This window comes from Micromys minutus (assembly GCF_963924665.1).
Source record: "Micromys minutus genome assembly, chromosome: 12".
Classification (NCBI taxonomy): Eukaryota; Metazoa; Chordata; class Mammalia; order Rodentia; family Muridae; genus Micromys; species Micromys minutus.
This window is the reverse complement of record NC_137981.1, coordinates 45368172-45395975: the sequence shown is the minus strand read 5'-3', so window position 1 is coordinate 45395975 and position 27804 is coordinate 45368172. Positions and strand designations below refer to the sequence as shown.

Genomic DNA, 27804 nt, shown 5'->3' with positions numbered 1-27804 from the left:
AAATCCATTTCAGTCCGTGTCTGCTCTCCTCTTCGGCAGGATGCCGGTGTCACGTTTTGCCGGTCGACTTCGGAAAGATTCAAGCTGTGAAATGATTAGGACACGGCTGGCTCACAGAAAGTCGCTGTCGCAGAAGGAAAACAGGCACAGGGGTTATGAGTGGAACCGGCGCTTCGGTTTGAAGGACGTCAACGTTCCACTGGAAGGGAGAGACCTTGTTAACATTCACGAGACATCTCAAGACCTCGTCCATCCAGAGAAGGCCAGCTCCAAAGCAAGTGAGTAAGGGTCTTTTGTAAGCGTGAGCACTTTTGAGAGGAAAGGGTCTGGAGAGACAGCTCAGCAGTTGGGAGTGTTCGCTGTTCTTGCAGAGGACCTGGGGTCAGTTCATAGCCGTCTGCAACTCAGGTTTCAGGGGATCCGACTTCGCCGGCTCCAGCATGGGTGTAGCTCATGCATATCTCCTCAAGCATAACACACACACACAGACACACACATACACACACAGACACACACATACACACACATGCACGCACGCACGCACGCACCAGGGTGAGTGAAGGAGATGATGCTCTCAGGTTTTTTTTAACACACTGTGGAGGGGTGGTGTGTGGGAGCACAGGTTCTCCTGTGAGCACGTGGAGGTCAGAGGGCAACTCAGGAGTTTGGCTCTCCTTCCAGCATTCTGTGGGTTCTGGAGATTGAACCGGTGCTGTTAGGATTGCTGAGCAAGCACTTTAGTCCCTGAGCTCCCTTCCTGGCCCCTAGGAGTTTGGTTTTATAGTTTTCTTAAGAATCAATATGGCATTCGCACCCAGTGCATTTGAACCTGGTTTTGTGACAAGTGGCATTGGGACCGGAAGATTAAAGTCTGCCACCAAGGCCAGCTTTCTTCCAGACTCATCACCATGAGGGACAGGAACTGGACAAAACAGTGGCAGGTTTTTGTGTCTTCTGACCTGACGTGAATACTGCGCTCCTGTTGGAGAGGGAAGTCACAGCCTGTCTAGGGAGTTGGCAGGAAAAAGGTCTGGAATGAGTGAAGAGTTCTGAAAGAAAGACGGGGTTGGTTTTTTTTTGAGCACAACTAAAATATGCAGCGGATGTTGTAGAAGACAGCAGTGGCTTTAGGGAAGGGTATTTTAAAAATTAAGAGTTCAATTTTGATGTGTTAAATTTTTACTTTTTAAAAAAACACATTTTCAATTAAAATCAAATTATTTCCCTTTCCTTCCTCCAGTTCTTCTCAGGTACCATCCCTCCAGGCCCTCCTAGTCCTCTCAAATTGATACGTCCGTTTTTTTTTTTTTTTCTTTCCTTTTTTATATGTACTATGCATATATGTATTTGTATGGACAAATCTGTAAATACAGCCTGCTGCTGGACATGTTGGAGTGATGATGCCTATAAGGAATGTAAAGAGAGACAGTAAAATAATTGAGGGGCCTGACACGGTGGCTTGTGCCTTTGATCCCAGTACTCAGGAGGCAGAAGCATGTTAAAGCCAGGCAGGGCCATATAGTGAGATGCTGGCTCAAAAAGGGGGGGTGTGGAGGAAGGAACGGGGTTCAAGGGAGTGGAAGGACCATTCAGTCTTACTTCAAAGACTGGGCTTAAGTCTAATGAAATCCTTAGATGTCATTTCTACCCTCTAGAAAAATATGGAGGTTAGGAATAAGTGAAAAACTTGAAATAAGTGAAAACGAGCCCATGGAGGGCCCACGAACCTAATTCATGCAAGAGCCAGTCACAGAAAAACTTACAAACTGTACATTGGAGGTGAAGGAGTGCCTTCATAAGGAGAACGAGATCTGAAGGAAGGACCAGGGAAGAATCTTAGTCCAGAGATTCATAAGCTTGTGAGGGTCTTAAAGTCCCAGCATTGTTATCCAGAAATACATGGGCCTCCGAGGTAGAGCTGTGGGGTTACTCAGATCCTCACAACCCCATCTTGGCTGTCATCTTGGCTTTGTGTGTGAGTGGCACCCTTCCCAAGAATGGCTTTGTTACTGTTCTATAGAAAGGGTGCTAGGGGTCGGACCCAAGGCCTCAGTCACGCTGTGCAACTGAGCAAGTGCCTTACCGTTGGCCCGCACGCCGGACTCCAAAAGAACTTCTGGTTTACGGATCAGGTATTCATAGATAGCTCTGTCTGGCTTGGCATTGCTAATGTCAGGCTGGCCAAGAAAACCCGCATTCTTCTTGCTTCAGCCTCTCAAGTGATGGATGGCAGCCAAATGTCAAAAGACACCCAAAGAATTGTTCAAGCTTGTTGTGTACAGGAAAAGGCAAACCAGATGGATGGTCCTTCCTAAAGTTCTTTGAGTGGCTTGGCCGAAAGTAATCAGAATATCAATATTTTTAAAGCGTTGAGCAAATGGAGTCATACATAATATAGTTTCAGAATGATTAGAACTCAAAATAACTGTATTAGTGTTGAAGATTAAAAGGGTTTATTAGCATGTGAAGTTAGATGTAGTGTGTCGTTAGAAAGTTGATATAATATTTTGTCTAAAATGTTTTATGGACTGTTGTTTGACACCCGCTTCCCCTCAGGGTCGGTGAAAATGGTTCTGAGTGACCAACGGAAGCAGCTCCTCCAGAAATACAAAGAAGAAAAGCAGCTTCAAAAATTGAAAGAAGAGCGAGAGAAAGCCAGAGTGTTTAAAGTGGGTCTCTATAGGCCCACTGCACCGGTCTTTCTTGCCACAGACAAGAGGGTGGTAAAAGCTGAGCCAGAAAAGGTCTGTTTATGATTTTAACTTGAAATAGACAATTCTTTTAACTCTGGAGCTCAAAAATTGATACGTAACTTAGCAAGTGTCTGTTTTTAAGGATAAAATAAATAAATTTTTAAGGATAAAATTTAATTTTCTTAAACTGAGACATAGACTATATTTTGCCAGTGTGTTTTATGTTTGTTTAATTTTGTTTTTTTTTTTTTTAATTGACCGTCTTTTGGCTGTTTAAAGGCTAATCCATATACTGGGCGGATTACAAGATCAAAGGCCAAAGACCATGTGGAACAGACTAAGGTATCATTGTGTATAGATAATTACTACTAAAGAAGACTTGTACTTTTCCCCCTCAAAGTTTATGATTCCATTTAAAGCCTGAGACCAGGTACAAGCATGGTGATGTGTCTCTCGGACCTGAGGGTATGAAGATTAGTGATCGTAGAGCAGTTGCGGCTGCTGCCAAGACTCTCTGCACGAACCCGTCCTGTGTGGCCTGTCCCAGGCTTTGTCATCTTGCTGCTTTATGGATCTTAGTGTGGGCCTAGAAATAAAATAAAGGCACAGTGAGCGTAGGCATCGAGTAACATTTTAATTGGAGGGAACCTTATTGAGACACCTATATGTGCGGTGTAGTCTTAAAGAGAATGAAGCCCAGGGAAAAACTTTGTCCCTGGGAGAAATGTCAGATTGAGGGATTTTTGCTGTTGATTTTTTTTTTCTCCAGCAGGGTTGAGAGTCACAGAGGGCAGGGAGCTGTGTTTATCAGGCCTGTTCTATACCCTTGAGCAAATACCTAGACCACGGTGCCCAAGCCACCGACTGACTGTTCATGGCTACTCACGTGCCTGAGGCGGAATGATAGCTTAAGTGCATGAGTTTGAGGCCACCCTCAACACAAGGCCTTATTTCAGGGCAAGAAAGCCACAGTTAATGTTTTTGTTAGTAGTGTCAGAATTCTCCAATGAGCATAGAAGGAAACCATGTTTTTATGTTTTTGTTTTTTTTGAGGTAAGGCCTGACTTTGGTGCACTGACAGGCTTGGAATTTAGAGAGATCTGCCTGCCTCTGTTTCCTGGGTGCTGGGGTTAAAGGGATGTGACATCTTGTCCTCCTGGCTTTGTTTTTGAGACAGGGTCACATGTAGTCCAGACTCTGTTGAAACTCCCTGCTGGTTGAGGCTGGTCTTGAATTGATGTGTTTACAAGTTAGAAGTGTGCTTTGATTTATTATGCAGTTAAATGACAGAGTCTCTAATCTCTTCACAGACTTATGGTAGCAGGAATGTTCCTCAAGTAACTCAATTTGGCCAAAGACAAATTTCTGAGAAAAAACCATTAGAGGGAAAGAAAAAAGGTAGGAACATTAGCAGTGGTGATTTTGGAGCTGCCCCAGGAATGACTCGTGAATGACAAAAAACATCTGATCGGATGATTTTTCCCAGTTATGCAGCCCATGGTTTCCACGTCAGGGAAAGCGACTGGATCAGTGGCTCCTCAGAGGGCCAAGCAGATGGTCCAAACAGTGTCATCTACCACAAGAAAGCCAGTCACAAGAGCCACAAATGGTAAGAAGAGATTATTATCTGCATTCACATACACAGTGATATAGTTTATAAAGACCAAGAAAGAAAAAAGGATCATGGCCCTGAAATATAGTGTGTTAATAATATAACAAGTATTGGAAATGGATGCTGAAGTATGAAATTGTTAATGAACTCATGGGGAGTGTGAGTGTGGGCCATAGGTTCTCAGTGGGCATCTTCCTTCATTACTCTTCACCTGGCTTTTGGAGGTTTACTCTCAACCTGGAGCTTGAGAGTACAGCTAGACTGGCTGGCCATCAAGCTCCAGGGATCCAGCAGTCTTTGCTTCCCTGGTACTGGCCGCAGATGAGCAATGCAGCTTTTACAGGAGTCCTGAGACCCAGACTCAGCCCCTTCCTTGCCTGTACAGTAAGCACTTTGCCAGCTGAACTACTGCACCAGACTATTGTTGCTTTCTTTCTGTCTGGCCTTTTTTTTTTTTTTTTTTTTTTTTTTTTAAGATTTAGTTTTACTTTATATGTATGGGTTTTACCTGCATGTGTGTCCACTGGTACCCATGGAAGCCAGAAGAAGGAAGCCATCTGATCTTTGGAACTGGAGCTATAGATGGTTGTAAGCCTCCAAGTGGGAACTGGGACTCAGCCTCTGGAAGAGCAGTCTATTTTTCTTAACCCGAGCCATCCCTCCAGCCCTGAGACAAGTTTTTTTGAGACAAGGGCTCACCATGTAGCTGAGGCTAGCCTGCACTCTTGATCCTGTTGCCTCAGGCTTCCTAGGAAGTGCTGGAGTTAGAGGTATTTGAGGCTGTTGTTTGTTTAGGTTGGTTGGTTGGTTGGTGTTGGCAGTATGTGTTTTCATTTTTATAGTAAGTATGTGTTTGGCAATCAGAAAAAGAGAAAGGAAACACTTTATTCTGAAAAGATGGTTTGTATTTAACAGAAAATTTCATCTGTTTTTGTCCCTATCTTGTGTGACATGCAATCATCAAAAGTTGAAGACATACATCTCTGTTTTTGTCTTCTTTCAAACTTTGCCAGATTATCTGGCACTTTACTATGTAGCATTGACTGTTATAAAGTGGATATGCTACTTTGTTTTCTGTTTCAGAGGCTGGATTGGGAAGAACGGGACCCAGTCGAGAGAGACCTGTCACAAAAGCAGAAGGCAAACCGGACAAGGTAGAGCACAGGCTTCTGTCCTGTCCCAGGGCCTTGTCGTCGGGATGCTTCGTTCCTAAGGCCCAGGTGCAGCTTGCAGACTGCCTCAGAGAACTAGCCTACACACATGCCAGAGCCACGGACACTAAGCAAGCATCCCAGGAGTTACGGAGGTGCTGGGTGTCTTACTCTCAGAATTATAAGTAGAGAAAGTGCAATCTGATTAGCAGAGAAAATGGAAACTCGTGAATAGCACAGCAAAGAGATATTTTCGCAGGTACTGGTTGGGAGGGTGAGATGCTTGGATTTTGGATTCGCCCATACAGGGTATTGTCTGTGCTCCCAATTGGTTGCATGATTTGGGGCACGCTATGTAATTTCAGTTGGTTTTTCCATCTCTAACATGGGATTTCCTAGAATAGGTACGAATCCTAGGGTTTCTGACAGCATCTAGGGATGAGATTCTCAAAAGAAAATAGGACCTGGCCTGCAAAATAGCTCAGCAGGATGATCTTAGCTTTAATCCTCAGAACCCACAAGAGTGGACTGAGACAACCCACTCCTGCAGGTTGGCCTTTGACCTCCACACATAGAAATTAAAAAACAAAAAACAAAAATGAGGAGCTATTCTGAGTTCCTTTGCTTATGCTATAACTTTAACCTTTTAAAGAAGGCAAACCAAAGCTCATGCTGGATTCTAAGTGACCTGTTTAGAGACTTAGTGAGTAGCAAATATAAATCCTCCAAGGAAAGGAATGGAGAGTGAATCTTTCTAAGCCAACTGGGTCTTAAAGGAACAGTCACTAATATTTAAGATTTGTTTCATGGGGCCAGGGAGATGGCTCAGTGGGTAAAGGTGCTTGCTGTCAAACCTGATGAACCAAGTTTGATTCCCAGATCCCACAAGGTGGAAGAGGAGAACCAACATTTGGAAGTGTGTTCTAATTTCCACCCCTTGGTATGGTGTACATTTGCCCAAACACACACACTCACACACAACCTTGGAAGAATGTGCTTTGTATCCTGTTGGTTGATCTCATGGTGTCATGCTGAGAACTATTGTTCTTGTGATATTTACAACCTAAAGCTATTTTTAAGTTATTGTTTATTCTTAGTTATTTTTTTTTGTATGGTTTTTTTGCTTGCATACGTGACTTCGTACCACCCGTGTGCCTGTTGCCTGAGGAACCAGAAGAGAAAGTCAGGTCCCCTGGGATGGCAGTTTCAGATGGTTGTGAGCCTCCATGTGTGGGCTAGGAATTTCCAGGTGTAGTTTAACAAGGACTGGCTCTGAATTGTAGCACTGACTTAGTATAGCTAACCTTCTGATTTCACGTGTACACGTTTTAAAGAGACAGCTGGGGTTGGAGGCAGTGCTGAGCTGCGTGGCACACATGTGGGACACATGTGCACACACTCTGGTTCTCCAAAGATCAGCGGTCACTCTCAAGTACTGAGCCAGGTCCCAAGCCCTCGTGTATACATTTTTAAGTGTTTCCATTTTTGTCTCAAATTATGTATGTGGAAGCTCTCTTGGGAACTTTTCCTCTTGCTGTGATAAAATACCCAACGGAAGCTACTTAAGGAGGAAAGGGTTTGTCACACACAGTTCCAGGATGTGGTCCATCTAACTGTGGAATCTTGAGGGAGCTGCTCACAGGTTTGAAACAGCAGTGGATGCCTGGACTCAGCTCTCTATCCTCATTAAGGTGGCCAGCCTGGACCATTTTTGGTGTGGCCAAAAATTGAATCCTGTTGAATTCCAGTGGCACAAACCATCACATGGTCCAGCTTTTTTTTTTTTTTTTTTTTTTTTTTTGGTAGCTAATCTTGTTACTTGTGTTCCTTTGTAATGGTCGGATACATTCCTGAGAGGGAAATTTTAGCTCTGTTCTGCTTGCTTCTACTAGGACATTTCTTCCAAAGTTGAGCGTGCAGAAAAGCATTCGGATTTGAAGACCAGTGTGACAAATGAAATGAATACAGGTGGAGTCTTCCAAGAAAAGGAAAGCTTGCCTGAGACGGTCCCTGCAAAAGTGAAAGAAAGAAAGTCCTTCGCGCCCACGAATTGTGTCTTTCAGCCCCCACGTGGTCTGAAGACCTACCAGGTGGCTCCCCTGAGTCCTAGAAGTGCCAACAGTTTCTTGACACCCAGTTGTGACTGGAACCGTTTAAGATCAGAAGTGTAAGAGATATTTTTTAAGCAAACACAAATATCAATATACAAACAGTCTTTATTTAATAAGCACTCTCCTAAAAGGGGTAATAAATGCCTTTCTTAATTTCTCCTTTTTTTCCCTTGTACTGTTTAGCTAGTAACGTATGCTAACTATAAATCACACACAAAAATGTTGAGAAAAGTTCTTCAGAAGCTTACAATAATATCTATGATAGTTTTGACATTTTCTGTGAATTATTTTCATCATAAATGTGTAGGGTACAGGGTTTTTCTGTGTATCATGGAATTTGCTCTGTAGGCACCATTGGTAGTGATTTTTCTTTTAATAGGTGACTTAATTATAACCCATAAGTAATAGTCGCCTAAGTTGTTTACCTTTGTAAAGCTTTCTTTTATGTGCATGGGTGTTTTGCATTCTTGTATTAAGTTTACCATGTGTGCTGTTCCTGTGAAGGGCACTGATCCCCTGAACTAGAGTTCCAGGTAGTTGTGAGCTGCCTGTGGGTTGTGGGAACTGAACTCTGCAAGAGCTATAAGCACTTGAGCCACTTCTCCAGTCCTGTAGTTTTGTTGTTTGTTTTCTTCCTTTCTCTTTCTTTCTTTCTTTCTTTCTTTCTTTCTTTCTTTCTTTCTTTCTTTCTTTGTTTCTTTCTTTCATTTTTGTTTTGTTTTTTCGTGGGGCTGAGATAGCAACTCACTTTGTGGCCTGAGCTGTCTTAGGAAATTATCTCATGATTTTTAATTATGTGTACTCCCTCTTTGTGTGTGTGTGTGTGTGTGTGTGTGTGTGTTTATATCAGTGATGGTTCCTATTGAGGCCAGGGACATCAGGTCTCCCTAGAGGTAGAGTCAGAAGCAGTTGTGAGCCACCTGATGTGGGTGCTTGGGTCCTTTGCAAGAGCAATAGATCCTCTTAACCCATGAGCCATGTGACTAGCTTCTGCCTGCCTTCTTGCCTTTCCTCTCAAAAAACACTACCTCTAGTAATAGAAAGTCTGTAAAGTGGGAAGAGGAAGGTCAATTGGAATCTTCAGAAGAAAAGGCAAAGTTGCCCCATAAAGACTACAATGGCTGTACTCATTAGAAATCACTCAGCGGCGTCCACCGCTGTTGAGTTTTAAGAGTCTCAACATCTTTAAATCTTACTGTAACTAGTAATAGAGATGCCTATTCTCATTATTGCTTAAAATTTTTCCTGCTCAGAATGTTTTCTTAAGGTAGAATTTCTTTGTGTAGCCCTGGCTATTCTAAAACTTTCTCTGTAGACCAGGCTGGCCTCAAATTCACAGAGGTCCTCCTGCCTCTGCCTCCAGAGTACTGTGGTGCGCCACCCCAGCTGCCCAGAATAAGCATTTTTAAAGAGAGCCAGGCCGGCTGGTACATGCCTCTAGTCCTAGCACTGGTAATGGTGGAGATGAGGTTTGAGAGTGTGAGGCCAGTCTCATTTTCATATCAAGATATGTCAGAAACAAACAAAAAACCGTAAAAGGTAGCTTTTTGTCCCAGCATCCATGATACTGGACATCAGTAGCCAATACCCCAATCCTATGCTGGGGTTAAGGGCATGCATTACCACGCCTGGATAGAAATTTAGTAAGTAAAAGCAACACTGTGTGTGTTACATAATGAGGCCTACTCTTATGTAAAAAGCCAACATTTCTATTTTATCCTTTTATTTTTTTTTTAAAGCAAATCCTTTAGCTACATATATATGAACATTTTTTTTTTCTGTTACTTTTAGCACTACAACTCGAGACACAACACATGAAATCTTGGTACAGCAAGAATCAAAACTAACAGACCGTAGTAAAGGTATGTTATTTTAATTAGGCTGTCGCTTCTCTGGCTTATGATTTTGTAGAATTTTATGCTGAGCTCATTTTCAGCACGCAGTTCGTGCGCTGTGTCAAGAGCTTGGGAAATGTGGAGGAGGAGCTGAGGAGGTAGCTCATCCACTAAGCTCGAGCCACTACACAAAGCTGGGTGTGGCCAGGGCAGGAGCTGGAGGCTAGCCCTGGGCAGAGAGGACAAGGAAGGTGGTTTTCCAGGCCCTGGGGAGAGACCTTTTCAGAAATACAGTAGGGTGTGCTTGAGGGCTGACCTCTGACCTCCACAAGCATGAACACAGAAATATTAGCCATAATACCAGGAGACGAGAATGAAGAGGCCGAGGCAGAAACAGTTTTAGAGCTTAACTCAATAAAACCAAAGGGTTTAAAAGCTCCTGAAATCTGGAGTGTCACTTTAAGAGTTGTTTTTTAGTGAATGTTTTTGTTTATGTCATAGAACATGGCTTAAACCAGAAGGACGCTTCTACTTCAAATTCAAATCACCTCTCGGTGAAAGGAACCATATCATTTGAAGTAGGTGAAGGTCAGACATCTCAGCCCCAACATGATGTGCCATATTTCAGGTTTGTATGTTGTTACAGGAATTTGCATTCATGTCTAGACATTTCATATCTTAAGAGTAACGTGTTTGATTTTATGCATAGATGTTGAGTGTGGTAAATGGGGAGGAACTGGCTTTGGATGTTTTTTCCACTTTGCAGATGGGATGTAAACATGGTTTCTAGTCAAAAGGTGCCAGATGTATGAGGGGAAAATGTCCTTCCTGGCCCTGAAGTTTGACCCTTCCTTGCAGGCATTAATCATTTTTTTGTGAATATTTTAAGGGATACATCCTGCATTTCAGGACAAACACCTTTTGTCTTTTGAAAATAGAAGTCTTGAACAGTCCGTTGTTTTGCCCTCGTTTAGTTCAGAAATCAAAACTGAGGCAGGTGTGGAGGCTCACACCTATAAAGCAGCACTCGGAAGGCTCAGGTTTCAGGCCGGCCCGTCTGCATCACACACTGAGCGAGTGCGCAGGGAGTGGACCCTCCTCTGCTTCCTTTTATCTCCCTTGAGTTTGTTGGTATTTTTCCAGTTTTCTTATTAAGGTAAAGGGTACATCATGTGTTACTGCAGGTGTGCAGCGCACAGGTATGAAACGCACTCATAATGTCACGAGGCCATCACCGCCACCCATTGCCCTAATGTTCATCTCCTGTGTTCTGTATCTTCAGGACAGATCCCCATTTCTCTAAGATCCCCTGGCAAACACCATTCTAGTCTCTGTCTCCATAACTTTTTCCTACTAAGTGCATCATGCAATTAAATAGAACCATACACTATTTGCCTTTATTTAATTAATTTATTTGGGGGGAGATTGGAGAGTTGTTTGAGACACTTTTTTTCTCATAGTCCTGGCTGTCCTGGAACTTACTCTGTAGACCAGGCTGGCCTCGAACTCAAAGATTCGCCTGCCTCTACATCCTGAGTGCTGTGCTTAATTAGAGGTGTGTGCCACCTCTGTCCGGCCTTTTCATTTGCTTTTAAGACAGTCTCAATTAGCCCAGACTTGGTGAGCCAGGAGATGTTTCTGCGTCAACTTACTGACTGGTGGGGTTTTAAACATTTATCTACTACCCCAAACCAGTGTTAGTTTTTTGTGACTGGTTTCTTTCACTTAGCATAGTATCTTTAAGATTGATCTATAATAGAATTTCTTTCTTTTCTTATGGGCAGTCCTGTTTATGCCCGAGAAGTGCTGAGATTACAGACATAAGCTCTGTGCTCAGTCTTCCTTCCTCATGGTTGAATAGGGGTTGTGTGGCTAGAATAGGAGAGAAAGCTCAGCCATGAAAGGGTACTTTGCTGCTTTTACAGAGGAGTTTGGATTCTAGCACCCACATGGCAGCCCACACCAGCTGTCCCTTCCTGGGAATTCGGTGCCCTCTCCTGTCCTCCAAAGGCAAAGCATTCATACACATGAAAGTAAATAAGTCAAGTGCTACTCCACGTGAATCACAGTTTGCTTCTCCATATGGCATTTATGTTTCGATTATTTGTTTTGCTTTTGTTCTTGTTTGTGACAGTGCCCTACTGTGTTCTCCTGACTGGCTTAAAATTCACTATACAAGTTCTGAACCTGACTGGCCCAGAGCTCCCAGTCTCCAATGTAGATTGATCCTTCTGTCTCTGAGTCTGGTGCCACCACACTCAGCTGTAATGACACTTGGCTCATTTCCATCTTTTACTGATTAGAATTTCTGTGAACCTGAGTGTGCACATATATATGCTTTTGGGTCTTTGCTTTCAGTTCTTTGCATACCTAGATGTGGGATTGCTGGATCCTGTTAGAAGTATTGATTTCTCTGTGCTCTGGGATGTCTGTATAAGCACAGATTTAAGTCCTTGTAGGCCTAGGTCTCTCAGCCTTAGCATTATTCACATTTTTAGATTATGTACTTTTTTTCTTTTTTAGATGATTTACTTCTTGTTTGGGGTCCTTTCTGTACATTGTTGGGTGTTTGGAGCACCTCTGTCCTATCGTGACAATCAAAATGTCTTCAGCCAGGCTCAGTGACATACACCTTTAGTCCTAGGAGAAGGGAGGAGGAGCTTTGAATTCCAGGTCAGCTAGGGCTCTGTAGTGAGTCCTTACCTTTGAAAATGTATCTAGAGCTGGGTGGTGGTGGCATTCACCTTTAATCCCAGCACTTGGGAGGCAGAGGCGGGCGGACCTCTGAATTTGAGCCCAGCTTAGTCTTCAGAGTGAGTTCCTGTACAGCCGGAGCTACACAGAGAAACGGCAGAAAGGTCTCTAGACATCAAATGTTGTCTCTGAGCAAAACTGACTGGAGACACACCATCGAATCGCCAGCCTCTGCAGTAAGGGCCTCACCCTTACCGGAGAGGGTGGGTTGTTTGTCCCTGTTCTCTTTTGACTCAGGCTCTTGCTTTGTGGCCTTGGCTGGCTGGCACGGGCTGTGTGGCCCAGGCTGGCCTTTCACTTAAAGAGTTCCTCCTACCTCATCTCCTCAAGTGCTAGGACTGCAGGGTGCACTTTACGGTGAACTTGAACCACAGACTTCCCAGGATTATCTCCACCATGCATTTGGCACTCAGCTTGTCCTTAGTTTCATAAAGAACTATGTGTAAGTAGGAATTACACACCAGAGTAATTCCTACTTACACATAGTTCTTGGACTCTAGCCTCTGAACAGAGAACAGAACAAATCAGGAAAGGTAGCTTGGTGGTGGGTTTTAGGTAGAGAGGAATGGACATAGACAAGGTGTGATGGTAAGAAATGTATCTTTGATGAGCTTTAGTTTAGCACATTAAATCCTCATACATAAAGTCTCCAAAATTACCCTTGCCACTATTTATTTTTTTATACCTGATACTTAAAAAACAAATTTGGTTGGTTTGTTTTTTGAGACAGGGTTTCTCTGTAGCCCTGGCTGTCCTGGAACTCTGTAAACCAGGTTGGGTTGGCCTTGAACTCAGGAGATCCAGCATTGTCCCAAGTGCCAGGATGAACAGTGTGCACCACCCCCTGGCATCCCTTTGTTTTAAACCGTTGTGTCTTGTGTATTATGTCAAAATGGTAAGACTGGGCTAAGCTGAGCAACTCTTAGAACACTAACATGTACATCATAATTTTAGAAAAATCCTCCAATCAGAAACTGACAGACTAAACTCACACTGCCTGGAGTGGGAGAGGAAGCTGGAACTGGACATCCCTGATGACGGTAAGGAAAAGGTTATCTTAGTTGTCTCTTTTGTTGTCATTGTATTGGTTTTAGTTGTAGTTCTCTCAGCACAAGCTGGCCTCGAGCTTACTCTGTACTGGAACCGAGGGCTGGGCTTACAGGTGTGTCCAGACACACCTGACCATAAAAATGATTATGTTGTGTATTAAGGATTGGTGTGTGTGTGTGTGTGTGTGTGAATCCAGGGTTTTGTGTGTGCTGAGCAAATCCTTGACCATCAAGCCATACTCACAGCCTTTATTTCTTTTTATTTCAAAATCAAAACTCTTGTGTTGTTCAACTTTGTAGTTTGGGTATTATTCAAAGAGCTGTTTAACATATGTCCCCTAATATCTCTGCTAGAGAAGTGCACGACCTTATATTTTTTGTTTTCTTAGTGTGACCTTACGTATAGTTGTGTTAATATGGCAATACTTTTAATCTCAGTGTTCTGAAGGCAGAGGCAAGGTGGGTCATGAGTTCAAGGTCAGTTAGGGCTACACAGAGGAACCCTGTCTCAACAAACAAAAACAAAACAAGAAAAATACATATTTGTGTGTGTGTATTTTGAATCATAGTTATGTAAATCAGTATAAAAACAAATTTTGGCAAAGGTCCTTAGCCCCATTTATTTGGAGAAGCTGTTTATAAAAAGTTTCCAGGGCTGGAGAGATAGTTCAGTGGTTAAGAGCACTGACTGCTCTTCCAAAGGTTTTGAGTTCAAATCCCAGCAACCACATAGTGGCTTACAACCATCTGTAATGAGACCTGATGCCTTCTTCTGGTGTGTCTGAAGACAGTTACAGTGTACTTACGTATAATGAATAAATAAATCTTTAAAAAATGTTTCCAGTACTTCGGTGTTTTGGCTGTATGAGGTTGAAGTCTCATAAATACAAGGAGAGGGAATCATATCATTGGGAAGCTGTGTATGAGGATGGACATTGTTAATTGTTGTTCCTTTTAAAGAATGATTTATTTTGTGTATATGAATATATGAATACACTGTAGCTGTCCTAGACACACCAGAAGAGGACATCAGATCCCATTACAGATGGCTGTAAGCCACCATGTGGTTGCTGGGATTTGAACTCAGGACCTCTGGAAGAGCAGTCCGTGCTCCTAACCACTGAGCCATCTCTCCAGCCCCTGTTACTGGTTCTTAAAGCAAGGAACTTGTGCTCAGTATTTATGTCTAAGTCTTTTTGGGTAGTCATTTTTGTTTTGCTGTGAGAACTTGATTCTGTGAGCTCTAGGATAATGAGGTTAATTAAGTCTCAGTTGTCTGGCTTGCTATAAAGGCCTGTTTGCATTTCTTAACTTTTTTAGCTAAAGACCTTATTCGCACAGCGGTTGGTCAAACAAGGCTCCTTATCAAGGAGAGATTCAGACAGTTTGAAGGACTGGTGGATAACTGTGAATATAAGCGAGGTGAAAAGGAGACCACCTGCACAGATCTGGATGGATTCTGGGATATGGTTAGCTTTCAGGTATGTGTCAGCTGTGCTGTCTGCATCTGCCTCTGACATCAGTAGAATGGGATGACAGGACTTGGGCTACTTAGGATGTAGTGAGTGAGCCTTCAGGAGGCCCCATGTCAGCTGCGCTGCCTTCTGCCCACGTTGCCAGAGTCTGTGGTAATGGTGCACGTGAGGAGTGAGCTGGTGCAGTTTCTGAGTTCCTGCTGTGTGCCGGGCATTGAGTTAGGGATGAAAGGCCCCGGAGTAGAGCATGGTGAAGCACGTGGTGCCTGATCCCAGACAAACGCAGGGGGTCTACAGTTCCAGACAGCCAGGGCCACACAGAAACACAGAGACTCCGACTCCCTCCGTAACAGCCGTACTCAAGTGGGTCACGTGTGGACCCTGAGGCATATGTGTCTAACATATACACGTAACGTAAAATCGATCTTGAAGGAAGACAAAGCAGATCACGTGTGTGTGGCAGCATACTAATCTCATCACCCTGGGACGCTAAGTCTATAGAATTTGTATTCAGGATTATTGACAATATACAGGTGATTTCTACTGTACAGAGGATATACATAGGTTACATGCAAATGCCAGGGAATTGCACCCTCTCCCGTGTGTGTGTGGTGTTGAGGATCTGACTTTCCCTCTGCCAGGCAGGCACTTGATCATTAAGTTGGACCTTCTCTGGATTTGGAATCTGTAGGGTGCCCTCAGGCGGTTTACAAGCTAAGCAGACCGCCTGGGAGACTTGTCCATACATGACATCCTTCAGGTAGGGTGTAAAGGTTTCTACACCAAACATGCCAACAGTTTTACCATGAGGGTTCCTGGTTTGAGCCAGGATTGGTGATGCATACCTTTGATCCCTGCACTCAGGAGGCAGGGGCAGGCAGCTCTCTATGAGTTCAGGGTTAGCAGGGTCTAGAGATAGAATTCTAGGAAAGCCAAGGCTGCACAGAGAAACCTTCTTTCAAAACAACAAAATCTTGAACACAATTTACAGTTACTTAAACTGAATAACCCTCAGCATTGGGGAGGTGGAGGCTGGACGGTCAGGACTTCCAGATATTTTCTCGGACTATACAGCAAGTTGGGGGTCATCCTGGGTTGATATTGTGGGTGCTCTCTCTCTCTCTGTCTCTGTCTCTGTCTCTCTCTCTCACACACACACACCATGTAACCCACCACCCTGTACATACACCCCCACACAGGATTTTAAGTTTAGTAACTAACCAGTTCTGATCACCATTTCCTGCTTATTTGACATGGTCACTCCTTTCAGAGTCCTAAAGTAGCAGTTTTAACATAGCATTAATTGGATGAACTCGGGCTGTTGTTTCCAGGTAGATGATGTAACCCAAAAGTTCAACAACCTGGTCAAACTTGAGGAGTCTGGATGGAAAGACAACAATAATCCAAGCAAGAAAGTCCTCCGGGTAGGTTTGTGCATTTCCTCCCCACGTTTCTAGCACGGACTCTTTCTGGTTTTTGTTTTTAAAAAGATACGTGTTGGTGTGGGTGGGTGGGGTAGTCCGGCTGTGCCATGAGATGCAGGTGAGGATCAGAGGACACGTTGGGGGCCTTGGTTCTTCGCTCCTACCATGGAAACTTTGACTGTTCACAAAGTAAATTTCATATAGTGCTTACTCTGATTGCCTTGGGGGCAGGGGAGCAAGGATCGAGTCAACACAAAATGTAAGCTGTTCCTCCAAAGAGAAGAAAGTAACAGCCGTGGTGCCGTGGTGCCGTGGTGCCGTGGTGACGCATGTGTTTGATTCTGAGTGTAGGACCTGTGTCGACATATGTGGTGTGGTGGCCTTGCTTTTGGGAGGCTGGGCAGAGTGATTACCATGAGTTCAGTGTAGCAAGTATCAGGACAGCAAGGACTGTAAAGCAAGACTGTTGTACAAAAACAGAGCACACCTCCTATGTTTGTGTATTTGCCTGTGATAATTCCTGTCTTGTTTCCGATCACGTCACAGAGCACAGGTTAAGTTAAGCCTTACGTCGGACTCCAGACAGTCATGTGTTAGCCTTAGAGCGGTTCAGTTAGGTGGGTGCTGCAGTCACAGTTTATCGTTAAATTCCAGAACTCCGAAGGGTAAAGTCATTTGCCCAAGGATCATGCCAGGGTCCCTTACTTCAGAGCCAGTGCCCTCCCTGGGCAGGCCGCCCCCTTACTGTCTGCATTGCTTCTTGTGGGACAGACTGGAACGAGAGAGTATGTGTCTCTTCACTATGCTTTTGAGGTTTTCTGTCTTTCTTGTAAAGCATGCTCTGTTAATCTGATAAGAACCCACGTAGGGGGCTGAAGAGCACGTGCTCTTTCTTGCACACACAGTGGCTTGCACAGACCTATAACTCCAGCTCCAGGGGGTTGGTGCTCTCTTCTGGACTCGGGGCCGGCACTCGCACACATTCTCACACATAAACACACACATGTGCACATACTTTTTAAAAATCCCAAATGGACATTTGTCAAATTAAATGGTCAGTTTTCTCCTGATTTTAGAAGTACGTGTAGTTTATAAACTTAGGTTCATACTTTAAACTGTGTTATGCAAAGCTGTTCTGAATTCTGTCTTAGCATAAAGAGACTTTATTATTTCCTCTTAATGAAATCTTACTACAAAGATCTGAGAGGAATGGTTAGATTGCTGAACACATTTTAAATCTTCTGTAATAGTAAAGCATGTTATTTATAAGAGGTGCTAATATAATGATACTTTTGGGATGGATTGTACTAAGTATCCCAGCCTGAATTCAAACATGGAATCTGTTGGGGTCCAAAAGTCACCCCATACCACACAAGTACCCATCTCAGTTAAACAGGGATGGTTTGTTGAATGCACAACTGAAGACTGACCAACCAGGGCAGCAGCTCAAAGCTATGTGCTGGACATTTCTCAGGGCCACCGTATAAAGGCTAAAACCACAGGGAGCTGATACGCAGGTGCCGGAAGTGCTGCCTGGTGGTCAGCCCTGACTCAAGCCATTTTAAACATAACCGTTATTGACCTTTAATTTGATGGATACTATGTGAAGATTATAGTTGTGGAGTTTCTTAAGATTAACAAACCTCATAGCACAGAGAGCATAACAAGTTATGTGGGGGGCCGGAGAGATGGCTCAGTGGTTAGAGCACTGACTGACCTTCCAGAGGTCCTGAGTTCAATTCCCAGCAACCTCATGGTGGCTCACAACCATCTGTGATGGGATCTGATGCCCTCTTCTGGTGTGTCTGAAGACAGCAACAGTGTACTCATATAGATAACATAAATCTTAAAAACAAAACAAAAGAAAACAAATTATGTGGGAAGCATGGCCCTGTTATGAGTCAAGTTATTTTTCTGCGTCAATGACTGGCAGGCATGTTTCAGCAGCAATATGAAATCGCTGGCGAGCAGGGAACAAAATGGCTGCAGCTATGCTGGGCCGGGGTTGGGGAGACAGACTTCAACAAAATTCTCCTGCCTCAGCATTCCAGTGAACGTTGAGACTCTTGGGGGTCTTTTTCACCCCCGCTACCACACTACACAAGGTGAAGCTCAGTTGGTGGGGAGATGCCCCCTTTAATACCAGCTGGTCCTGAGGCTGAAGTGGGTGTGAACTCAAGCCAGTCGGGACAACCTGGTGAGACCCTGTCTCAGAATAAAGAGTTAAAGGGCTGCAGACTTATTCAGTGGAGGAAGGTTTCCTGCTATGTACCGGGCTCGGGCTCAGTTCTCCGTAGCACGGGAACAGTAAACATGCTAATGAGCACACCTTCTCTTCTCCGTGCAGAAAAAAGCTGTGCCTGCTAGAGCAAGCAAAGCAAAGCAGGATGAGGACGGACGGACGGCGGCCAGGAGTCGGCTCGCCGCCATAAAGAACGCAATGAAAGACAGACTGCGGCAGGAGGCGCAGGCCCACGAGGCAGCACCGGACATGACAAAGGAGGCTGACAAAATAGTGTTTGATGCTGGGTTTTTCAGAATCGAGAGTCCCGCTAAGTCGTTCTCAGGTTTGTAGTTTTGCTGAGACTTAAGTATTTGGGCCAAGTGAGGCTTGAGTGAAAGGTGAAAAGTGACTTTCACATGAAAAGACCCCATGTGCTGTTTCTAGAAGTAGGCTTCCTGCAGGAAGCCCACATGCTCGTCACATTTGAGAGGTGTGCTCCAACTGGCTTGTGTGTGATTTGTCTTTTAAGATCTCGGTCGCGTTTTCCAAGTGATGTCATAGCTGCTGCTGCCGCGCAACCCCAGTCTGTCTGTGAGGCTCTGTCCAAGCTACGTTAGAGTTAGGACGCAGAGGAAGCGGACCCGAGGTCCTTGGGGTCAAACTCAGCTTGACATGTGCTCAGCAAGCGCTTGTCCCTCGAGATAGAGCCTCCCTTTCTGAAGTCCTCTCCTTTTAGACAAGGCCTGGCCAAGTTTTCTAGGCTGTCCTTGGATGGATGCAGGCCTGCCACTTGCTGTGGTACTGGTGCCTGAGCCTCTGGAGAGGCTGTGGTATCAGGGTGTCGCACCAGCCCCACGGTGCATCCTGTTTTCAAAGGTCTGATGTATGCTACTCACCCGAGGTCATTCTCTTACCTCCTGCGCGCACTGTGGTTCTGGCACCAGCCATTCAAGTGCCACGTTGGAGGAAGCCAAGAGTCTCAACAGTTTACTTGTGAATACCCTTGTTCCCATCATTAACCCGTGTTTCGGCTGTTTGGTATAGCAGGACCCAGTCTATGGCCCAACTTTACTAGGAAATGCTTTAATGTGCTTTAAATAGTCAAAGGAATGTGTTAAGAGACTGGGTTTCTTTCCTTCTCTCTTTTCTTTGTTTTTTGTTTTTGTTGTTGGTTTTTTGTTTTGTTTTGTTTTTTGACACAGGACTTCTCTGTGTGGCCCTTCTGTACTGGAACTTGATATATAGACCAGGCTGGCCTCCAACTCACAGAGATCTCTTACCTCCTCCTAAGTGCTGGGACTACAGGTCTGTGCCACCTCACCTCGATGCTTTTTAAAGTTTTAGTGTTTTATGTTATGTGTATGCATGCTTTACCTACACGTTTGTCTACACCATGTGTGTGTCTGATGCCTGTGGGGGTCAGAAGAGAGCATCAGATCCCCAGGACCTAGAGTTTCAGCTGTTGTGAAGCATCATGAGGTGTTGGGAATCCACCTGGTTCCTTCAGAAGAGCACCCACCGTTCTCAACTACCGAGCCATCTATAGCCCCAAATCATGCCTTTTTAGATGAGTTCTGTAACACCGGAGGCATGGCTTATCCAATCGAGTGACGATCCTCTTGTACAGAAGGTGCCTGGCATTGACGAGTAGGCTCTGTACTGCCTTTCTGAACAAAAAAAATGAACAAAAAGACTTGTTCTGGAGGCTTTTTTTCTTCTTTTTTTAGTACTGTCTTCTGAACGCCTTTCTCAAAGATTCGGAAAACACATGTCTGCCAGCAAAGTTGTGCCTGAGGGCAGGGCTTCAGGGGACCACCTCAGACAGACGACACCACTGAAGAAGCCTGACTCTCAGAGCAGCGAGAGTGCGCATGGTGACAGGCCGTTTGCAGATGGTCTTGAAAGCAGGTGCCTCCTTCGTGTGTATTATGAGTATGTGATGGGGTTGACATGAACCATCACTTCATATGGTTCATGTCAAGCTGGTGAAGTGTGACAGCTGTTGTTTCTAATTCAACTTCACATATAACCCTCTAACATGTGGGCAAGTCTTGCTCCTTTCTGAGGAAACAGACTTCATTTTTCAGGCATGTTACATGTGAGTGGGTACCTGCAGGGGCCAGAGGAGGATTGCAGATTTCCTGGAGCCTGAGTTACAAACCATTGTGAGTTGACCAACATGGGAGCCAAGCTCTCATCCTCTGCAAAAGCAAAAGCTCCATCTCTCTGGAGGAGAATATTTTTAAAACAAACTTGAAGAAATAAAACTACATTCTCCTTAACTACTTTGAATGTGCAGATTCACGAACGTGTGCTGAGGCGTGTGTGGGAGCCAGAGGGCAGCTCTGAGCAACCAGTTCTCCCAACATGTGGCTCCAGGGGTGAACTCAGACCACCAGGCGTGGTGGCAGGCTCCTTTACCTAGGAATCATCCTATTGGCTCCTGAAGAGATTTTGACAGATAAAGTTTCTCAGGTTGTTTTCTTACTAACACACAAAAGAGTGGATTTGGTTGTGGCGTCTTTGTGGTTCTGGTTTTTGGCGGTCCTGTGGTTGAACATAGAGCCGTCAGATGCTGGGCCAATGCACTCTGCCAGCCCTGTACTTTGTCGGTATTTTCAGTTACATTTTTATGTGTTTGTGGGCACGTACATGCTCAGATCTGGTCTCTGCCTCTGTTTATGATTAAAATATATTGAGTTACACCATCAAGTAAACATAGACAGCTTGCAGGCATGATAGCTCACCCGTAGCTCTAGCACTTAGGAAGCTGAGGCAGGAGCACTGAGAGGCCAACCTGGGTTACGTAGCAAGCTCAGTTACACAGTACACAACAAAGCTGCCTACACAATAACTGGGCTGCTTTGCTTCAGAGCTCAGCCTCACCCTGACCTGTTTCTAGTTATGTGGCTCTGGATTTGGCTGAGATTCAGCATTACAGGTGGAAGCATATTAGCATGAGTGATTGGCATGGGGGTGGGGTCTGTGAGCTTCCAGGGAAAGAGGACATCATCTGTACCCCATCATACAGTAACTATGTAGTCTCTGCAGATCAGCGGGCTCCTGGGTCAGGCTCTATGTTCGATCCATTATGCAAATTAGTGGTTCTCAGGCAGGATGGACTCAAAGAACGGGCCAAATGACTGTGATGTGTTTCAGGTGCAGCCAAGTAGAAGACACCCCATGTCCTGGAGAACAAGGTTCAAGTGACAGAGAGCGTGTAAGTCCTATTGTGAGGTGGGGTTGGTAGCCAAGGGGTCATCTGTTTGTGTCAGACACTAACATACAGAGTGGTCATTCTCGTTGATGTCACTTGGGTTGTGTGAAAGCATGCTCTCGTATTCTTGACGCCACATCAAGATGACTGTAGAGTCAGAGAATTAGAGAATCGGGGATCTTAGGCCTCAGAAACTCTTTAAGAGTTATTTAATGTATATGTGTTTTGCCTGCACGTATATCTATGCACTGTGCGTGTAGTATCCTGGACCTGGAATAACAGAAGGTTGTGAGCCACTGTGTGGTTGCTGGGAATCAAACCCACGTCCTCTGGAAGAGCAGCCAGTGCTCTTAACCACTGAGCCATCTCTTGCTCTGGCTTCGAATTTTGGAACCAAATTTCATGATGACAATAGCTATACTTGTCCGTGTTATACCTGCTTTCTTTTACTGTGTAGGCCTTGAACTGGAACCCTCTTGCCCTAGAGTCTTGGGTCACACCAGGCCCAATTTGCTCTTGTAATTTACTTTCTCTTCCCAAAACCGTGTGCCACTGTCTGAGCTGAGTGTAGGTGCTTGCTAAGGCTGTCTTCATTACTGCGTTCTCTACGATCTGTGTGGATACTGGGATGCTGTGAAGCAAGACAGTGAGGCTCAGGATGTTGTTCAGACTTTCTGTTTTGTTTTTTCCAGATAGGGTTTTTCTGTGTAGCTCCGACTATCCTGGAACTTGCTCTGTAGACCAGGCTAGCCTAGAACTCACACAGATCTGCCTGCCTCTGTCTCCTGAGTGCTGCAGCCTTGCATTCTTTACATTTTTTTTTAAATATGTCAGCTGTCTGTTTTTCATAAATTTAATAGCAGTAAAACTTTTTTCATTTGATTCAGTTATGGGTGGTTGGAATCTATAATGCTCACTTTTTACCTCTAGGATGTAAATAAGAGAAATGTCAAGATGGATTGTTTCTCTGTTGAAAAGGTGAATTTGCCTCTTCCTGCTGGTGAAGTGGCTGCTGATGCTAATACTAGTCAAGAGGAAGCAATCTCGGCGGTGGAAGGAGTTGGTTCTGCAGTTACCTCCCAGGATGTGCTGATGACTAATCCTGAGACAAATACCTTTTCACAGAGTAACTCCTCTCAAGAAGCAGCTGAGGTGTCCCAGTCAGGTAAGGTCTTCTGAGATACAGTGAGGCCTGGAGAAAAGGTAGATGATTGCTGTAGCATTCTGAGAAGCCTGGGGAAAAGAGTAATGGTGGATGTTTGCTGTAGCATTCTGAGAACCAGGTTCTCAAGACTAGGGGTAAGCTCTTAGAAGCTCACTATAGGCATCTCTTATAAACTAGTTTCAGAAGACTCTGTTCTTCAACCAGCTTTGAAGGGCCATACTTCTAATCCTAGCAAAAAGAAATAGAGACAGGAGGATTACTCTTACTTCATGGCCAGCCTGTCCTGCATTGTTCCAGGCCAGCAAGAGCAATACAGTGAGACCTTGTTTCAAAATGGGAAGACAAAGCAGTGTGGTGCCCTTAAGGCTAAGGCTTCAGAGAGAAATGCTAGTCCACACTGGAGGCGAGGAGCCTTTGATGCCAGACCTGGTCTCTATTAGACTCAGAAAAATTCCTTCAGCTCTCTCCAGCCCACATCCAGAAACTGCCTTCAGAATATTCTGGTTTTTTTCTCTAATGCCTGTTGCTATGTACTGTGTAGTGATTGTTCTATAACGGGAACCGGGCCTCAGGTTTGTGTTACCATGCGATGGCGGCCTGTTTTCCTCCGCTGTTCTGTAGGTCTGTCGGACCTGAGGTAAAGTAAAACGTTTCAGCCATGCAGTCACTTAAGGTCCTTTGTGTGAGCAATGGTCTCACTATGTAGCCCTGGCTGGCCTTCAGCTTGCCGTGTAGACCAGGCTGTCCAGGACCTCATGGAGAGATCCAGCTGCCCCTGCCTCCGGAGTGCTGGATTGCAGGTGTGTGCCACCTCACTGGCCTCTGTCCCTCTTCAGCAACTTTGGGTAGCTTTAATATTGCAAGTATGGTACTTTCCCACAGAAGGCCTTATACTTACAGTTTCCCTGAAATCTAATTGTATTTAAGCAATGCTACACGGCCAGGTACGCGATTGATTAAAGCTTTGTCCGAGTGTAATAACCTGTTGATCAAAACAATGTTCTTTTACAATCATTTCTCTTATTTTTCAGTACTGGTACATACAAGTGTCACTTCTGAACGCCACCTTCTTGGTCCAGTAAGTTTTCATCTTAATTCAGCAAGTTCCTGTTGACTATAGATTTGAACAATTGTGAAGTTGTTGTGAGTGTGTCTTATTTGTGGTTATTGTGAGGGTGTGTGCATGCCCCAGGCCATGTGGAGGTCAGAGGACAGCTTTAACCTGCTGAGACCTCTCATCCACCCTGTTTGGTTTGAAAATAGTTACAAAATAGAGACCAAGCTGGCCTTGAACTCTCTTCTGGTACTAGTGCTAGCTTTGTTTTATAAAATGAACATTACTCACTTTTCAACTTGAGTGCAAGGTTTAGAATGTATGTTTTCCCGTTATCTGCACATGTGTCGAATTTTATAGAGGATCTGTTCTAAAAATGAGTGCTGGAGCGATGGCTCAAAGAGCACCTGGGTTTAACTTCCAGCACCCACTTGGCCAGTAGTAGTCAGCGCCCTCTTCTGGCCTCCATGGGCAAAACACCCATATACATAAAATGCATAATTTTAAATTTTTTTTAATTGAGAAAAGGCTTCAACAATCATACAGTCTAATTCGTTGTTAACCCTGACCCTGCTACTCAAATTTGATAGGACACATTGGATAAAAACTTAAATATCTAATGAGTGGCTTGGATTATGGTAGATACTTCAAAGTGACACAAGTTTTTAAAATAAAGTATATTTAAGCAGAAAATAGAGCACAAGACGATGCCTCTGCTGCTCTGAAAAGCCAGAGTGTGGTGGGCGGGTGTGTCCCATCGAGGTCCTCCTCTGTTGTATTCACCCTGGAGTTCCCTTCTCTAGCTGTGCTCTGCTGTGGGGTCTTTCTTGGATCAGGAGGTGAGGCAGGACTTCTAGTTGTAGCTTTGGGTGTCCTGTAACTCACTCCGTAGACCAGGCTGGCAGCTCGAGATCACTGCTGTGGTGCACACACAAAAAGTGAAATTAAAAAAAACCTTTACGTTAGGTCTTCAGTTGTTAATAATTCCATTGTTACGTCGGGAACTTATTCTTTGGCACTCAGTTAACTAAGGGGGTAAAAAGCTTACTCGGGGAGGCTCTTGCTGGTGGCTTCCATGACAGCTCTGCTGTGTTCTTTAGGCAGGCCTGAGCTGCCCCAGCCCCTGCACTCGGGAGGAGACCAGACAGCGAGACAGAAGCAGACAGTTCTCCTTCGGAGGTGACCTCATTGTCTTCTCACCACTAAGACCCTGAAGAACACCAGGCGGGCTTTTAATTTAAAAACGATTGCAATCATTCTTTTCTTCACATTGTTAGTTCTCTGATGCATTCCTAAACTGTTGGAAGGTTTGAAGATATGCACTGGAAATTCACTTCTATTTGGTCTGTTTATATTGCAGTACAGTGTTCTAATGCATGGAGACATAGGTTAATTAAAATATGAAACGTGGACCACGGCTTTGCATCTGCAGCCTCATTTTTTAGATTTTTCATTTGAGCACTGTGTCTGTAGACATCAAATGGCTTTGTTTTCCTGTATTCCTTTAGCTAAGGTTTTCTGAGTCGGGAAGTCCGTTTATTTTAGTTACTATTCAGTCCTTTCTGCCTCTGGTCATTTTTCCTTAAACAGAGCCAGCTACCACTGACAAGGTTGAGAGAGAAGAATCTTTACAAAAACTCTTGAAATACAGGATGCTGTGAGCGGCTTCGCATGGACGCTGGAAAGCCAGCTCTCTGGAAGAGCCGTGTGTGCCTAGCCGAGTCAGCACTCCAGCTTTATTTTATAAACCCTAACTTTATGATTGTAAAACCCTGCTGATCCGGGTGGGAGACGGCTCAGAGATAAAGGCGCTTGTCCTCTTTATATATATATATACATACCACAGTCATGTATCATGTTCCAGCCCTTCCCTGACACACACATACATACGAGCATACATAGATTTAGTAGAACATAAATAGACAACTCGGTGCTGCAAACAGCAGATGCTAATGGCCCTACCCTGTGTTGTAATTTAGTGTGAATATGAGCTGAGCTTTGGAAGAAGGCATACTCCACACATGATAGGAACCTTGTAGGTTTAGGATTCGACATTTTCAAGAGAAAGTTCAGTCCACTTTTGACGGCAGAGGTAGATGTGTTTGGCTGTGGGGAAAGATGGTGTTGATCACGATGCCCAGACAACTTACTGGAAGGTTACATAAGGCGTTTGCGTAGAATGTTCATACACTGCCTCCCTTCACCAAAACACGAGGATGGATGGAATGGCCCACTAATGGAAAGTGAGTAAGGACACCAGACCTGAGCACCAGAGCCTGCCTGTGCGTGAGTGTGTACTAGTGCATGTGTGGATTCTTGCCACAATAAAGGGATAACTGGTTGTAGAGGGTTGGAATAGAGAAGACAAAGACACTATTAAAATGTTAACACATTTAGCCAAACATGCTGAAATGGTATTGGGACGACCAGAGCTGATGTTGACTGAGCATGAAAAGACACGGATGGCAGGTTTGTGATCTATAGAGGGGGTTGTGACTCCAGCTTCTGAGTGTGTCACTTCTCAGTGTTCTCTCTAAAGTAGAAGCTTAGGAAATCCAAAGATCTGAAAACCTTTCTACCTTGATGATGTGTTTGTCGTATGAGTACAAACAGCTTAACTTCTCCTTGTCTCCTTTTCTCTATTTAAATGTGAACAGTGGGAGCTTCGGTGGCGTGATTGGTAAGGATAAAGTCACTGACTAACATCTTACAGGGCCTTACAGATCATGCATTCACATTCTAGGTGCACAGCAGTTGGCCTGGGGAATTAAAAAACAAACGAAGCAAAAAATGTTCTGGGTGCTTGGATTTAAGGCATGTGCTACCTCTGCCCACCTTTCTGTGTATTTTTAATCGAAATAATTTTATTACTGTGTTCCTATGATGCTGGAGAGTACCATGTGAGCATGTGCAGGTCAGAGGACAACTGTCGAGTCGGTCCTCTTCTTCCACCTTTATGTGCATTCCGCAGAGTAAAGCCGTCCTCAGGCTGGCGTAGCAAGCTCCTTACCCGATGAGGCATCTTTGCGAGTGTTTTTAAAGCACGCCCAAGACAACTGATCCTTCACTTCAAAATCAGAGGTCTAGAGATGACAGGCTTTGTGGGAAGGAAAGATGAGGCTCAGTCCTCGAAGGAAACCTCCCCAAACCTTACAGATCGATGGCATTCTTTACCATTCATGTGCTGCATGAGAAGATCAAGATGGGGTCTAGCAGGAAATATTTTCATTAAAAGTTCCTAAGACAAACAGGAGCTAGGCCTGCTCGCTCTCTGACTGTCCCTCAGAAATAGTAGAGAGCACCCAAACCAAACTTTATGCTGAGGAATAATGCATTGCTCACATAATTTGGCCCGAATCATCACTCTAAAATTCCAAGCTGGACACCAGTTTTTGTCTAATATAGACACTCCAGTTAACTCTGCTCCCTCCCTTTTTGATAGAAGCAAATCACTGTCAGAAGGATGGAATATTCTGCAGAAGTCACAGACCAGAACAGTGGGAAGGCCCTAAAACGAGGCTTATATGTTCTGGTTTCAAATCAACATTGAAATTTGCAGCTACCTATCACCTAAATTTAAAAAAAAAAAAAAAAAATGTGGCAACCAAGACACCAAGGCATAGTCAGTGTCTTGCCTCCGTTTTCCAGAGGCACCAAGCAACCAGAGCAGATGGTGCTGTATGGCAGTCGGTGTGCTTTCTGACACCCTATTCAATATCGCCTCAAGGATACAGCATGGACGCTTTCCATCATGAAATTGGTATCCACAGTCAGCCACACTGTCCACATCGGAAGTCCAGTCCTCCTGTGGAGCTCTGGCTAGCTGGGAACACATTGTGGACGCCAAGTCCCCTGCTACTTACAGTGATCTATTTCTGCCTGTGATTTCTGGGATTGCAGGGCTGTACGACCACACATAACAAGGTTCTTAATAGTGAAGAGTTGGAGATCACATATTTATTCATAAAAAATATATTAAAAATTTCAAAACGGGCTTAGAGGAGGCAGTCATAAAGTGTATGACCTTAGCAAAATTGCAA

General features: G+C 44.4%; 1 protein-coding gene across 1 annotated transcript; it reads left to right on the top strand.

Annotated features, from left to right (window-relative positions):
• Window positions 1-40: 40 nt before the first annotated feature.
• On the top strand, window positions 41-24978 carry DLGAP5 (DLG associated protein 5; the record flags this gene model as incomplete). Its single annotated transcript, XM_080926745.1, has 18 exons — window positions 41-278; window positions 2557-2744; window positions 2973-3043; window positions 4015-4091; window positions 4180-4302; window positions 5389-5459; window positions 7349-7623; window positions 9353-9429; window positions 9904-10030; window positions 13111-13196; window positions 14526-14686; window positions 16012-16104; window positions 18452-18671; window positions 20056-20247; window positions 21502-21548; window positions 22476-22710; window positions 23742-23788; window positions 24865-24978. 18 exons carry the CDS (start codon window positions 41-43, stop codon window positions 24976-24978), a joined length of 2442 nt encoding a protein of 813 aa, XP_080782871.1.
• Between the last annotated feature and the right edge of the window lie 2826 nt (window positions 24979-27804).